This window comes from Pectinophora gossypiella, chromosome 18 (genome assembly GCF_024362695.1).
Source record: "Pectinophora gossypiella chromosome 18, ilPecGoss1.1, whole genome shotgun sequence".
NCBI classification, from domain to species: domain Eukaryota; kingdom Metazoa; phylum Arthropoda; class Insecta; order Lepidoptera; family Gelechiidae; genus Pectinophora; species Pectinophora gossypiella.
The window spans coordinates 6723771-6736716 of NC_065421.1; the positions used below are offsets into that span (position 1 = coordinate 6723771).

A 12946-nucleotide genomic window follows, 5' to 3' on the forward strand; every position below is an offset into this window, starting at 1 on the left:
TGACAATAGGATCGACTAATAACTGTGTTAGTTTTGTTTCCTCTTGGACAAATACATGTAATATCAGTTCGTATGATTATACATAACCAAATTATGCATGTTCCTTTTTTCAGGAGACGAAAATGATGTTCGATCCTCCAGACTACCCTTACAAGGACTTAACAGAAACACTGCGAGATCATTTGGATCCAGATGATCTTCTTTTGAACGGACCTGGGTCGGTAGATTCTGACGCCAGCAAAAATCTTACTGAAGTTACCGAGCATTTGATCGCTAACGTTGAAAGCCAATTGCCATTTCATCTAATCTCATGCAATGATTCTGGAAGATATTTCAACGTTGACAATAATGCTTTGCCTTACTTGGATGATACTCGTAACACAAATGTAGAAAATGCTGAGGTCTACATAGTACAGCCTCCAGATAACTTATTCAACTATGAACCCACATTATTAGATGAGAACACAGTCAATCAATTTTTATTGCCGTTGAAGGACTCTGGCGATAATAATAAGGTTTTGTATCTCACACATATTAAATAAGTATTACCGAATCTATTCTGTTAAAACGAAACTAATGTAACTACATAATTGCAGAATCCAGAAAGCATAGGGCCAGACATATTGGCTCTACATTCGTGTGTGATTTGTCACGATATCTTCACAACAGACGCCGATCTGCTCGATCACACAATTTCCGTCCATGCTTCGGACAACACTGTTAATAACAACCAAAGCTTGATGCCGACCATTGGTAAAGAAAACGTTGTGCTAAATGAGGGTAGGTATAATTATGAACTATGGGATTCTATTCTAAAGATCAACCTTATAATATTATGAACACTTAGTCATATTGTGTATGTATGATAACATAACGGAATCCTCGCTTTACTGTAGATAATCTACTTAGCTAAATAATAATTTATATTATTTGTATAATTTTTGACTTGACTTATTGTAGATTTGCCGCAGATGGCATTAACTACTTGGCCGGATTAGCTACATAATCACCAGCATTTAGCTAAAGATCTATTAATCAGTTAATATCTTCTGTTCTAGAGTCAAACCCAGCAGGTACATTGGATTTTGAAGCGGAGTGGCTTGTTTGCTCCGTCTGCCAAAGAGTGCTATCTACTGCTTTAGAAGTGGAGCCAAGTGGTAATTGCTTGTTGTTTTAATAAATATATACACTGCTCTCTTATATAGTACGACGGTGCTGCATAACGCAACGTGAGCAAACGACAATAGACTTACTTCTTCACACTAGTACTACTTATATTCTTCTTGCATCTTCCTAGCATTATCCCGTTTTCACAGGTTCCGCTTGCTGAACCAGTAGATTTTACAGGTCTTTACAGAAGCGACTGTCTATCAGACCTTTCATCTCAAGGGTAACCCGAACTATAGGTTAGGTTTTTAAATCCAAAATCTCATTCCTCTGGTTTTTTTACTTATTTCTCCTTGCCTCCATCTCGTAACAGTAATCATCTTACCTTTCATAGAGCAGCTCTGCTGTAGCGACGGGGACGGCAAAGGCGGCGTGGCTTATAAGAAGCTGCACACCATGTACGTTTGCGACTGCTGCAGCGGGCTATTCGCCGACGGGGACTCCCTTGATGCACATCGCCTCACCTGCTTCGTTCCGGAACAGCCTTACTACGCTGATGATATGGTTATAACTTGTACAATACATCCGATCCCTTGATAGCTCTTTTCGGAGAACGCGTGACTCCGAATTAACATAATGTGGTTTCCACGATTTGTGCACGGTTTATGACAATAGCCCCTTATTAGATGAGACTTAAATATAGCTGGCGAGGAGTAGTGTATGCACTATATATCACTGCCTACTCCTTCGAGGATACGCCTGTAGATATATTATGTAACTTCTTTCCGAATAGATTCTTCTGTTAGATCCAATTTCATTACTCCAATAACGTCGTTCACGTCGCTAACTGACGTATCTGACATTTTTTAGCGAATCTGATTTGCACCTTTTGTTTTTGTCAATAAGACACAAATTATTTTAGCAAATTGCAGATACACCAGTTTGCAAAGTTCGCCACGATATGACAGCAAATCCTAGACTCTGATTTACCGATCCCCAGGTGGCAAACAACGCAATACCTTCGACCCGTCCAGCCCCAGAAATCCTGTTCTCTTGCGACACATGCAGCAAGCAGTTCGGCTCGGCTGAAGACCTCAAGGTCCACACCACGGAGTGCCAGCCAGTACGACCCAGCCTTCGGCGAGGAGAGAGACGCGCGTACAATTCCAATAGTACTAATAAGATGTGGAACTGCGGATCTTGCAACCAGCTGTTTGCTACTGCAAGGTACCTAAATGAAGTCTCATACACACCTTTGTACACGGAGGGGGTTTGGAACATGCATACTTGACGACGCAGCTCCCTTGAGTGTTTTCGGATCGATGAAAGTGTTTGGGCTAATATCCCGGGACCAAAGGCTTAAGCTGAAAGCAGACCAAAATTCTTTTGTCAGAATTATATTATTTTAAAAAAAGAGCACCACGCATGCCTCCGTGTTTTATGACACAACATAACATAAGATAAGTAATATGTATTTATTTGGGCAACTTAGGCTCACTTGTTAGTTACAGTCACTTAAAAACTATAAGCTCACAAGTATATTCCTAATTGGGCTAATCAGGGGTACATCCACAGCTTTTTCATTAAAACATCCGCCTATACTTTCCCGCCTATAAGCAACTAACATAAACTGGTTCCTTATCAAATGGTCCCCTAATCTCTCCTAATCACTACTAACATACACCTTATACTAACTCCTCTACCAGAGAATTATATCGACACAAGCGCGGGGAAGACCGACCACCGGGGGCCCCACTCATGGCCTATGTGTGTGAAGAATGTGACAAAGTACTTGGCAGCATGTGCGCCTTACACACGCACAAGAAGATGCATAAGGTTTCTAAGCCGGTAAGCAGTGTCTTTGAAAGTTACGTCTACCAAAACATTATCATCATCATCATTAACTTAAGACTTCTCCGCCCCGCCGCATTCCCCTCTTACCTCCCTCCGCTTACTCTCCGCTCTTGTCGGTGTCAAAAGAGGAAGGGGAAGACCAAGAGCTTACATCTTCTCTCCTCTATCGTGTGGGTTGTGAGGTGAATTATCAACCCCATCAACCCTGGAACAAACATGGAACAAATTACACAGAGGGCGAATGTCGTATCTTATAAGGAAGTCAAAGAATTGGTCTCTGATGGACAAAAATGGAGAATGCTGCCAAAACATTAAGTATATTCTTCCCAAAAATCTTGTGAGATGGATGACCGATCTCACCAATCCCATAAGTAGACATACCTATAGAGGTATGACAGCTTCTTGGGAATCAGTTTCCACTGGGAATCGAACCCAGTGCTGCCAACGCTCTAACCACTAGACCACAGTTGTTGTCACTACACTGTCTGCGTTAATCCAATGTTTACAAGTTCCACTTTTCCCAGGGTTACCCATGCCGTGTATGTGGTAGACGCTTCAACCAGTCTGGCCACCTGGCCATCCACATGAGGATGCACACGGGGGAACGACCATACCCTTGTGATCTCTGCCCCAAAGCTTTCAAAGTTAAGGTGAGTCATAGAAACACAATATTACAACAAGAACAAAGAAAAAAGGCACAACTTATTTCTAACATTTTATTTCGCATTTGTTAGTACTTCCCACGTTTATGCTCATCACGCCCCATTTGTCCGGCCATGTAGTTAAAGTCATATAATTATGCGGCGAATTATGCGTTTTAAAAAAAGTTTTCATCTCGAGCTCCTCCGTGCTTCGGAAGGCACGTTAGGCCGTTGGTCCCAGCTGCATTAGCAGTCGTTAATAACCACCAATCCGCACTGGGCCCGCGTGGTGGTTTAAGGCCCGATCTCCCTATCCATCCATAGGGAAGGCCCGTGCCCCAACAGTGGGGACGTTAATGGGCTGGTGATGATCAATTATGCGGCATATCCACAATAAGCCACGTTCGAAAAAACACATCCCATCGCGATTAGCTTTTCGCAAGCCATATAAAACAGATAAGTAATTTGAATAGAAACACCACGATACGACGAGGCTTCACGAGGTTGGTGGTAGAACTGGCAGAAGAAGACCTAGAAGAACGTAGGTACATTGACCAAATTGGAGATGTCCTTAGAAAAGTTTCAGTACGATCTACTCCAAACCAGCGTGCGTGTATAAAACGATTGATGAATGTGGAAGAAGCAAGAGAAGTGTGTAAGGATCGAAGCAAATGGTATTCTATAGTCTCTGCTTACTCCGGTGGGAAATATTCGTGAGTTTATGTATGTATGTAAACTCCATGAAATCCTAGCTCATTTGCAGTAGACTAAACAGTATCACGGTAAAAATCGTAATTGATAAGTACTGATTTACTTAAATAAGTAATATTTAGCGTTAAGTACAGCCATGAGCTATATAATGTACCCACTTTAGGACTCTGTCGCACTAACATATTTGACATTTAGTGAGACTTACAGTTCAATTTGTCAAAAAAGTTAATGTGACATGGTACCAAAGTGTATACATATTAATGCTCGTGACCGTACCTGGGTTGCTAATAATGGTTTAAAATATGTAGATTGATTTACAAATACAATTAGCGTTATTAACAAGTATAAAGAAGTGAGTAAAAGATCCATTTTAGTTATATAAAAATAAAACTTCAGAGATATACTTACCTACTTCAATAAGTCTAGCTTTTATAACTCCTAATCAATCCTTTGCATCGCGAAGTGGCGCCTATACTCGTAAACATTTAATAATTCTAGACTGACTTATAAAAAACTAAAATCACCAGTCAAGTGGGTGTTAGACATGCAACAGCTTGGGGTTCTAGAGTATAGCTAACAGAAATTGGTTTCACAGATTATAACTTTTATCTTATACTACGTAATCTTCTTTTATCTTGTGGATTGTAAGGTGAATTACCAACCTCATCAAACCTGGTGTCAGGGTTACTATTGAGCCGCCAAAGACATGGGTCATGTAACGACTACTTACATCAGTAAGTAGTAACCGGGACCAACGGCTTAACGTGCCTTCCGAAGAACGTATCATCTTACTTTTTAGACAATCAGGTGATCAGCCTGTAATGTCCTAACCAAACTAGGGATCACACAGTGATTTTTGTGATATGTCCCCACCAAAGGGATTCAAACCCGGGACCTCCGGATCGTGAGCCTAACGCCCAACCACTGGACCACGGAGGCCGTTACTACGTAATGACTGGTATAAGGAATAAACCAATTTTTATGACGAAAGATTATCTTACGTGACAAATTCCCATTTGAATACTTGTGTGAGCCCTTAGCCCCCAAGCTTGTCCGACGAGAAAACCAATTTAAATGCGACATCAATAGTCATCTTCTGTTTGTGATCTCACCTGCAAGTTATTGGGGGTAAGTTAAATACCTACACGGACCCCTAAAATCCTATAAGAAAAAGGTTCCCTTCCAGCAATCAACTCGTACAGTGAACGCGCAATTTAGCAGCACACCCAAGTTTTTCCGTATGTTAATGTGTTGTCAGGTGGAGCGCGACGATCACCGGCGCACGCACACCGGCGAGCGGCCCTTCGCGTGCGCAGCCTGCCCCAAGACATTCACCGCCGCCGCACGCTTGCGTGAACATGCACGCATTCACACAGACCAGAGGTACCTTTGCCTTTATCAGTCTTGGAAAAAGTTACCTACTGAACTTATAATCCGTGGGAAATAACCACCATGCAAGACACCAATGGGGTTGTTTGTTCACCAATGAAATGTCTGCTAGAGTCTAGGAATTCATCATATTTGCGTGATGCCGTCATGATCTAGTGGTTAGAGCATTGAGCTCACGATCTGGAGGTCCGGGTTCGATTCCCAATTGGGGCACTGTCGAAAATCACTTTGTTTGCCTAGGACATTGCATTGCAGGCTGAATCACTTGGTTGTCCGAAAAAGTAAGATGATTCCGTGATTCGGAAGACTGCTAGCTCAAATACCACCCACCCGCAGTGGAGCAGTGAGGTGGAGTAGCTCCGTACCCTCTCCGATTGATTGAGGGGAGGCCTGTGCTCAGCAGTGGGACTTATATAGGCTGTTTATGTTATGTGATGGTGATAATGTTTATAAAAGTCCATTAATTACTTGACCCAACCAGGAATTCAACCCAGTACCGTACCTCTATTGTAGTTGTATCTAGTCAATAACACACTTGCACTTTTAAAATGTATCAATCTACAATCAGAACGAAAGTCCTCGATTTCACGCTTAGTCTGGTACGAAATAAAAACCATCTGGAGTAAGTATGCCATAGGTACTTGTTAATAGTGGACTAAGGGAAACTCACGTGAGTTTCCCTTAGTCGACACACATATTGGGGCTTTTTTCAGGACCCCGATACCGACCCCGCCGGCGTGGTCGACGATTTCCCTCATTCAGCGCTTATCGCTATCGACCCACTAGGGTCGATTAATTCTTTCAAATATTTTTCCTCTCAGACGACGCCCTGAGCCGAGGTTCGCGCCCAACTGGGCACCCTCAGGCCTGTTGTCTTAAACGTTGTACCGGGTGAGAGCCTTCAGCGCTCCCCATTTGTCCGGCCAAGTAGTTAATGCCATCTGCGGCAAATCTACAATAAGTCACGTCAAAAAAAAAAAAAAAGGAGCTTTTTTTAATATATGTTTTGAATAGAATTAATTACTTAGCCGGACAAATGGGGAGCAAAATTTAAGACAACAGGCCTTAGGGTGCCCTGTTAGGCGCTGACTTCGGCTCAGGGCGTCGTCTAAGAGAATCATATTTGAAATATTTATTTGACCCTAGTGGGTCGATAGCGATAAGCGCTAATATTAGTGCAGGTAGAGCTACATGTCATTGGAAAAGAACTAACATGGTAATTAAATCCTAAGAAGAATATGATGAACCATGTGGTAACAGGGTTACCAGCCCGTCATCTATACAAAGTCCACCACATAGGAGGAAACATACTTCATAGACATTAATTATACGATGTATACTGAAATCAGAAATCAGAAATCAGAATCATTTATTCAACGTAATTATCATGGATAAACTTGTTGAAGGTCAATGTAACATTTTTGAATTTACGTCATTTCGCAAGGTGTTATGGCTGAGGAGAAGAAATGACAAGAAACTGCAACAGCAACACATCTTTTAAAAACCAATGAGGATATACATTACAAGTTATTTAATAACTAGAGGAACACATTCAATACCAGACATTTTTATCATTTAGGTAGTCATTAATCTTATAATAAGCTTTTTTACATAAAGTAAGCTTCACGTGACTTAAAGAAAATGTCACTGTGCTCCTGTCGATCACCAGCTTACTTCTCAAAAGGAGAACATCGGTTCGGACCCCGTTACCGAACTTGCATCTATGAGTTATTAATTTCACTAACATAATTCGCTCGATCATTATAGACGGCGATACGGCTCATCACCACGTTGGTCTTACAGAAAGCTCGTTGAGGTGTGGGTACTTACTAAGTTCATCTTGCGATGGTTGTACCTCTGACTACCCCAACTGAAAAATTGTGAGCTTATGTATAAACAATATATCCGGCTTTTTTTTGACGTGACTTATTGTACTGAGGGCTCTCACCCGGTACAAAATTTAAGACAACAGGCCTGAGGGTGCCCAATATAACCGGCGTACCTACATCTGAAATAACTACTATCCGACATTCGAAAGAACATGATTAAGTTATGTCATAAGGGTGACCCCCCTATGAAGAAGAAGAATATGATAATATGTTTATGTTTATGTGCAATAAAGAATTATTGGTTGAAGAAGTACACGACATAGTATTGCGAGGGAAAGCTATGGCGAGTACCTATAATCATTAGCTCGTTATTTAATTGGCTTTTTTTATCCATCCTCTTCTAGCCATAAGCCTACCTACATGGAAATTTGTCGTAAATCGCGTACTGAAATGCGCTACCACATAAATTTATAATACTTTGACTATATTATATCTAAGTAGGTATAAAATCATTAAAATATTTATAATAATGAACTCTACAATGTACATTACGGAGACCTAGCGCCTCTAGCGACAAAGAAGCGAATCAATATTTAGTTCTACAGAGTTTAAATAGATGGCGCTACCATTCACGAATTAAAACAATTCGAAGCTCCGACGAGTTGTTTGATAAATAAAGTGTTCCATTTTTGAAAAATAATCACGCCAATAACCGAAATACGTAAAAGTTTTACTTTTTTCAAATGTCAAAAATTCATACATGTAGGTATTCACCTTTTATAAATGACACCTACAATATATACCTAGATACTTATGTAGTTAGGTACGTAACTAGTTGCTAAATAGGCATCTCGTAGAGTTTGTTTAATTCTAAACTTTAGTTAATAAAATCCTGTCGTAAAAACCAGATTAAAACTATACATTCGTAATCATTAAGTAGGTAGGTATAAGTATTGTGAGTGGTTATCGACCGGTTCCCACATTTTTATGATGCCAGGATATTTTCATACGCTATTATTGGCCCAGTAGGTACCCTGAATGGAAGTGCTGTAGGAGTCATTACTAAAGTTCTTGATGTATCTTAGCAGAATATAAACCTTGTTTATATTAATTACCTGCGCTTTTATGAGCTGAGAATCTTCGAGTCTATGTTTTGTTTGAGGCCACGTACAGTGACATAATAGGGGATAGGAACTGAACCAGAACCGTAGAAACTACATACATATACCCACGGTCGTAATCCCTTTGAGGTTGGGCAGAGCCACAAGTAAGAAGACAACTTGCAGACACTTTTGATACGAAGTTCTAAGATAGTTATAATGTCCCTTATAGTGACAAGTGATCCGCCCATTGCGTTATACAGGGTGTTATGACGTCATAACGAATACTGAGGGGGTTAATTCAGACCATGATTCTGAGTTAATATCAAGTGAAATTTTCCGTCGCAAAATTCATCAAAATTTTAAATTATTTTCAATTACTTTTGCGGTGAAAATTCAAGTCAAGATTAACTCACAATAATGAGCTCATCATCCCCCTCAGTATTCGTTACAATGTCACTTCCATCCCCTACAAGTGCGTATATGGGTGTGACTTCGTAACGAATACTAAGGGGGATGATTTAGACCATGATTCTGAGTTGATATCACGCGGAATTAAAATTTGACGGTTAAATATGACAAAAATTAGACTCTACATAGCATGAGCTGTAATAGTCAACCAAACTACGTTGTTGAAAGTTTGTTAGTTCTGTGCCCTTACGTGTGGAGGGAGTGATGTGCCCAGCTGTGGGATGTATTTGTGGAATGGGTCGCGTACAGTTGTCGTTAGACAATAGACATAAATACACATACTCGCAGACAAACATCATTCATTAGATTAGACAGTATCTTTCGCATGAGTCATTGTTGATATATCGTCTCGGAAGGCATGCTCTCACTTGTTCAGACAAATAGGGAACGATTTAAGGATCTCCTGGGGGTCTAAGAAGTCAAGACATTGAAGCTATTTATGTATTTAGGTTATCAGCCTGCAATATCCGAACCAAACTAGGGTCGTCAAAATCGGGACCTCAGAATCGTGAGGCCGTTTGTAAGCTGATTAGCTACCTCCATGGTTAGAGTAACTTGGCCAATAATTACGATATTCAATTCAACAATATAATCACATTGTTGAACCTAAGATAGACAAAAGACGGTTTTCCGTCGTCTGTTCTGCAAAATGGGTTGGGTTCGAGTTCGAGCGAAAGCATAGTTTACCGCTAATCGCTCAACTCGGGGCCACACTAGTTACGTCGCACTGTAATCTGTGCGTCAGTGCGAAGCAAATTTTTATGTAATCGAACAAGAGACGGCGTTTTAACTTACTCGTACTTACTTGGGGATATAAGAAAATAAGAAATATGAGAAAATATTTCTGTAGCATGATACTTAGTTAACTGTTCAGAAAAATCATCATAATAATCATAACAAACTATCGTAATATTACAAGCGTAGGTAAGGAGGAAAAGAAAGACCTAAGGTTGATGTACACAGAGCCATGAAAGCAGGACAGGTAAGATGATTATCACCTGCTCAGCGGTGAAGGAAAACATCGTGAGGAAACGCACATTCCCGAGAAATGCATGTGGAGGTATGTGACCTAACCTGTATTGGGCTGGTTTTCCCTTCGCGGGTTAGAACTTTGAAGGTCAGACAGGCAGTCGCTTCTGTAAAAAACCGGACCTGTAAAATCTTACCCTGTGGAAAACGGGATAATGCTAGGGAGATGGTGATGATGATGAATATTTGGTGTCCAGGCCATATCGCTGCGACATCTGTGGGGCGGCGTTCCGACGACCGTACGCGAGGACGGTCCATACACTCATCCACACCGGGGAAAAACCGCACGCCTGTGATATATGCGGCACTGCCTTCAGGTTGGTATCACACTATAGTACAGTCATGAGCAATATAATGTACCCACTTTAGGACTCTGTCGCACTAACATATTTGACATTTAGTGAGACTTACAGTTCCATTTGTCAAAAACGTTAAAGTGGCATGGTACCAAAGTGTATACGTATATTAATGCTCGTACACATATCATTGTCTTACAGCACGTAAGCGCCTTCTTAAAAAAACACTTTTGAGAAGTGATCACAGGGGTCACACAGTGACGTCATAGAAAAACGAAATAAAATGTCGTACTTATTATTACGTTTTTTTTATTAAAATTCATAAATGAGTTAAATAGAAAAAAGAAAAGGTTTTTCGTTAGTTTTAGATCTGTCTATATTTAGTAATCAGAGTTTCATAATTTATTTCGCACCTAGTACACCACCCAATTGCAAGAAATCAAGGTTTCATTAAAGAAGAACACATAACGAGGGTTAAAAAGGCAACGTCGAAGCAAATTCATCTAACAAAGCAACATAATGTCCCCGATTCCTGCAGACACCGCCTAATTTTATTTTAAGTTATATCCGTCATATTCATATCCGTCGAAAAAGAAAGGGACGGATGGTTCACAGCAGAAGAATGAGTAAATGAATGAATAACCCGGGCGAATCAAAAAGGTACGTCGCTGGTATGCAATCCGTTTGACGTGTGACGTTTGACGTGATGTAAAATTTTTAGACGGCTGTTTTAGATTTGTGCATAAAATTGACGTGTGTTCCATAAATTGTATGCTTGTCGATTACCCGTCCCTTTCCTTCTCGGCGGATAAGAAAATGACAGATATAACTTAAAATAAAATTAGATGGTATTTACAGGAATTAGCACCAATGTTTCCTTAGCGCACTTACTTTTTTATGCGCAAATTGCAATATTGCTTTTTAGATGAATTGCTTCGATGCAGCCTTTTTAACCCCCCAGAATAATATATGATTTTTCGAAAAGACGCTTTCTTTAAGGCGACAGTATACTTACGTAGATGCCATATAGATATTTTGTGGACCACAAGGTGTTAAGTCACTGTCGTCCTGGCTTGGGTGTCAACAACGGAGACCGCCGCGCCGGTTCGATCCCCGGTGCTTACCTCCTTTTTTTACGTGACTTATTGTAAATTTGCCCCAATTAGCATTGACTACTTGACATTCCGATACTCGGTACCGAACTTGCGCCAATGAATTATTCATTATCTTTATTTATTTACTCATAAAACCATATTTTAACATTACAGTAATTACTTGATAAAATACGAATGCGTTAAAAGGTTCAACATTATATTTCTTCATTAAATTAACCCATAATAATTATTATTATAAATGCAATAATAGTATACAAATCTAGAATCAGAAGCATAGTTGGCTCGACGGCGATACAGCTTACCACCTATCACGTTGATCTAACAGAAAGCTCGGTGAAGCATGGATACTTAGTTCATTTTCCGATTGATGTACCTCTGATTAACCCAATTGGCTACATTACAATTTTCGGATAAGTATTTAAAAAAATACAAACGCTTACCTCATAAAAATATTTTATTTTATCGAAAAAGCTTTATATAACAGAAAAATACATATATTCCGTCATTAATTTAAAATTTCGCGCGAAAACGGTTGGTCAGACAAAAACTCGCATTTTTATTTTGTATAAAATAAAATATTTTAAAATGATATTAATTAAAAGCTAGCCGACATACTTTAATATTTTATTGTTACAACTGTCAAATAGCCAATATTCAATTGACATAGTCATGAGCTAAGTTATGCGTCATTTTCTCAGTAAACTTTACAGATGGTGTATACTGTGAATAACATGATATTATCATTTTCTACTTTGTTACAGACGTTCTGGCGACATGTGGAAACACAAGAGGACCCTTCACGGTATTCTGTCCGCTACCGAAGCTTAGCTTTTAGATGTATTTAATTTTTCTAATAAAGCTTGAAATTGAAGATTGATAGCGCTCTAAATATTATCAACTTAACTAGGAATCGAACTCGGGACTATTAATTTGGTGGTCTAGTTACCTGAGCCACTTTACATAGATGATAAACCGCACCTTAGACACTCCATACTAAAATGAGTTACGAGTTCTTACCGTGTACCTAAATACGAGCGAGACAGACAATCCGCGCGCGCTCTCCCTTACTCTTTAGCGGCTTACACCCGTATAGAGTATAGTACCTAGGCTCTTCTCTATGATCCGTGCTTCGGAAGGCACGTCAAGCCATTGATCCTGATCCCGGTTATTACTTACTGGTGTAAGTACGTAGTCGTTACATGTGTCAGGGGCCTATGGCGGCTCAATAATAACCCACCAGGGTTGATGGCGTTGGTAATCCACCTCACAACCCACACGATAGAAGAAGAAGAAGGCTATTCTAAAACTGTTATCTCAAAATGTTTATTCTATCTTACCTACTTAAAATGACCTCTAACATATTCGTTTCCCATAAAAAAAGATTCATACAAACGACATCAACGC

At 40.0% G+C, this 12946-nt stretch overlaps 1 protein-coding gene across 1 annotated transcript; it reads left to right on the top strand.

The window, feature by feature from the left end:
• Positions 1-122: 122 nt before the first annotated feature.
• LOC126375070 (zinc finger protein 888-like) lies at positions 123-12370 on the top strand. The gene is made up of 10 exons (XM_050021913.1): positions 123-515; positions 597-719; positions 1040-1157; positions 1502-1681; positions 2142-2334; positions 2814-2955; positions 3486-3611; positions 5572-5696; positions 10329-10448; positions 12304-12370. Exons 1-10 carry the CDS (start codon positions 123-125, stop codon positions 12368-12370), a joined length of 1587 nt encoding a protein of 528 aa, XP_049877870.1.
• The last annotated feature ends 576 nt before the right edge of the window (positions 12371-12946 follow it).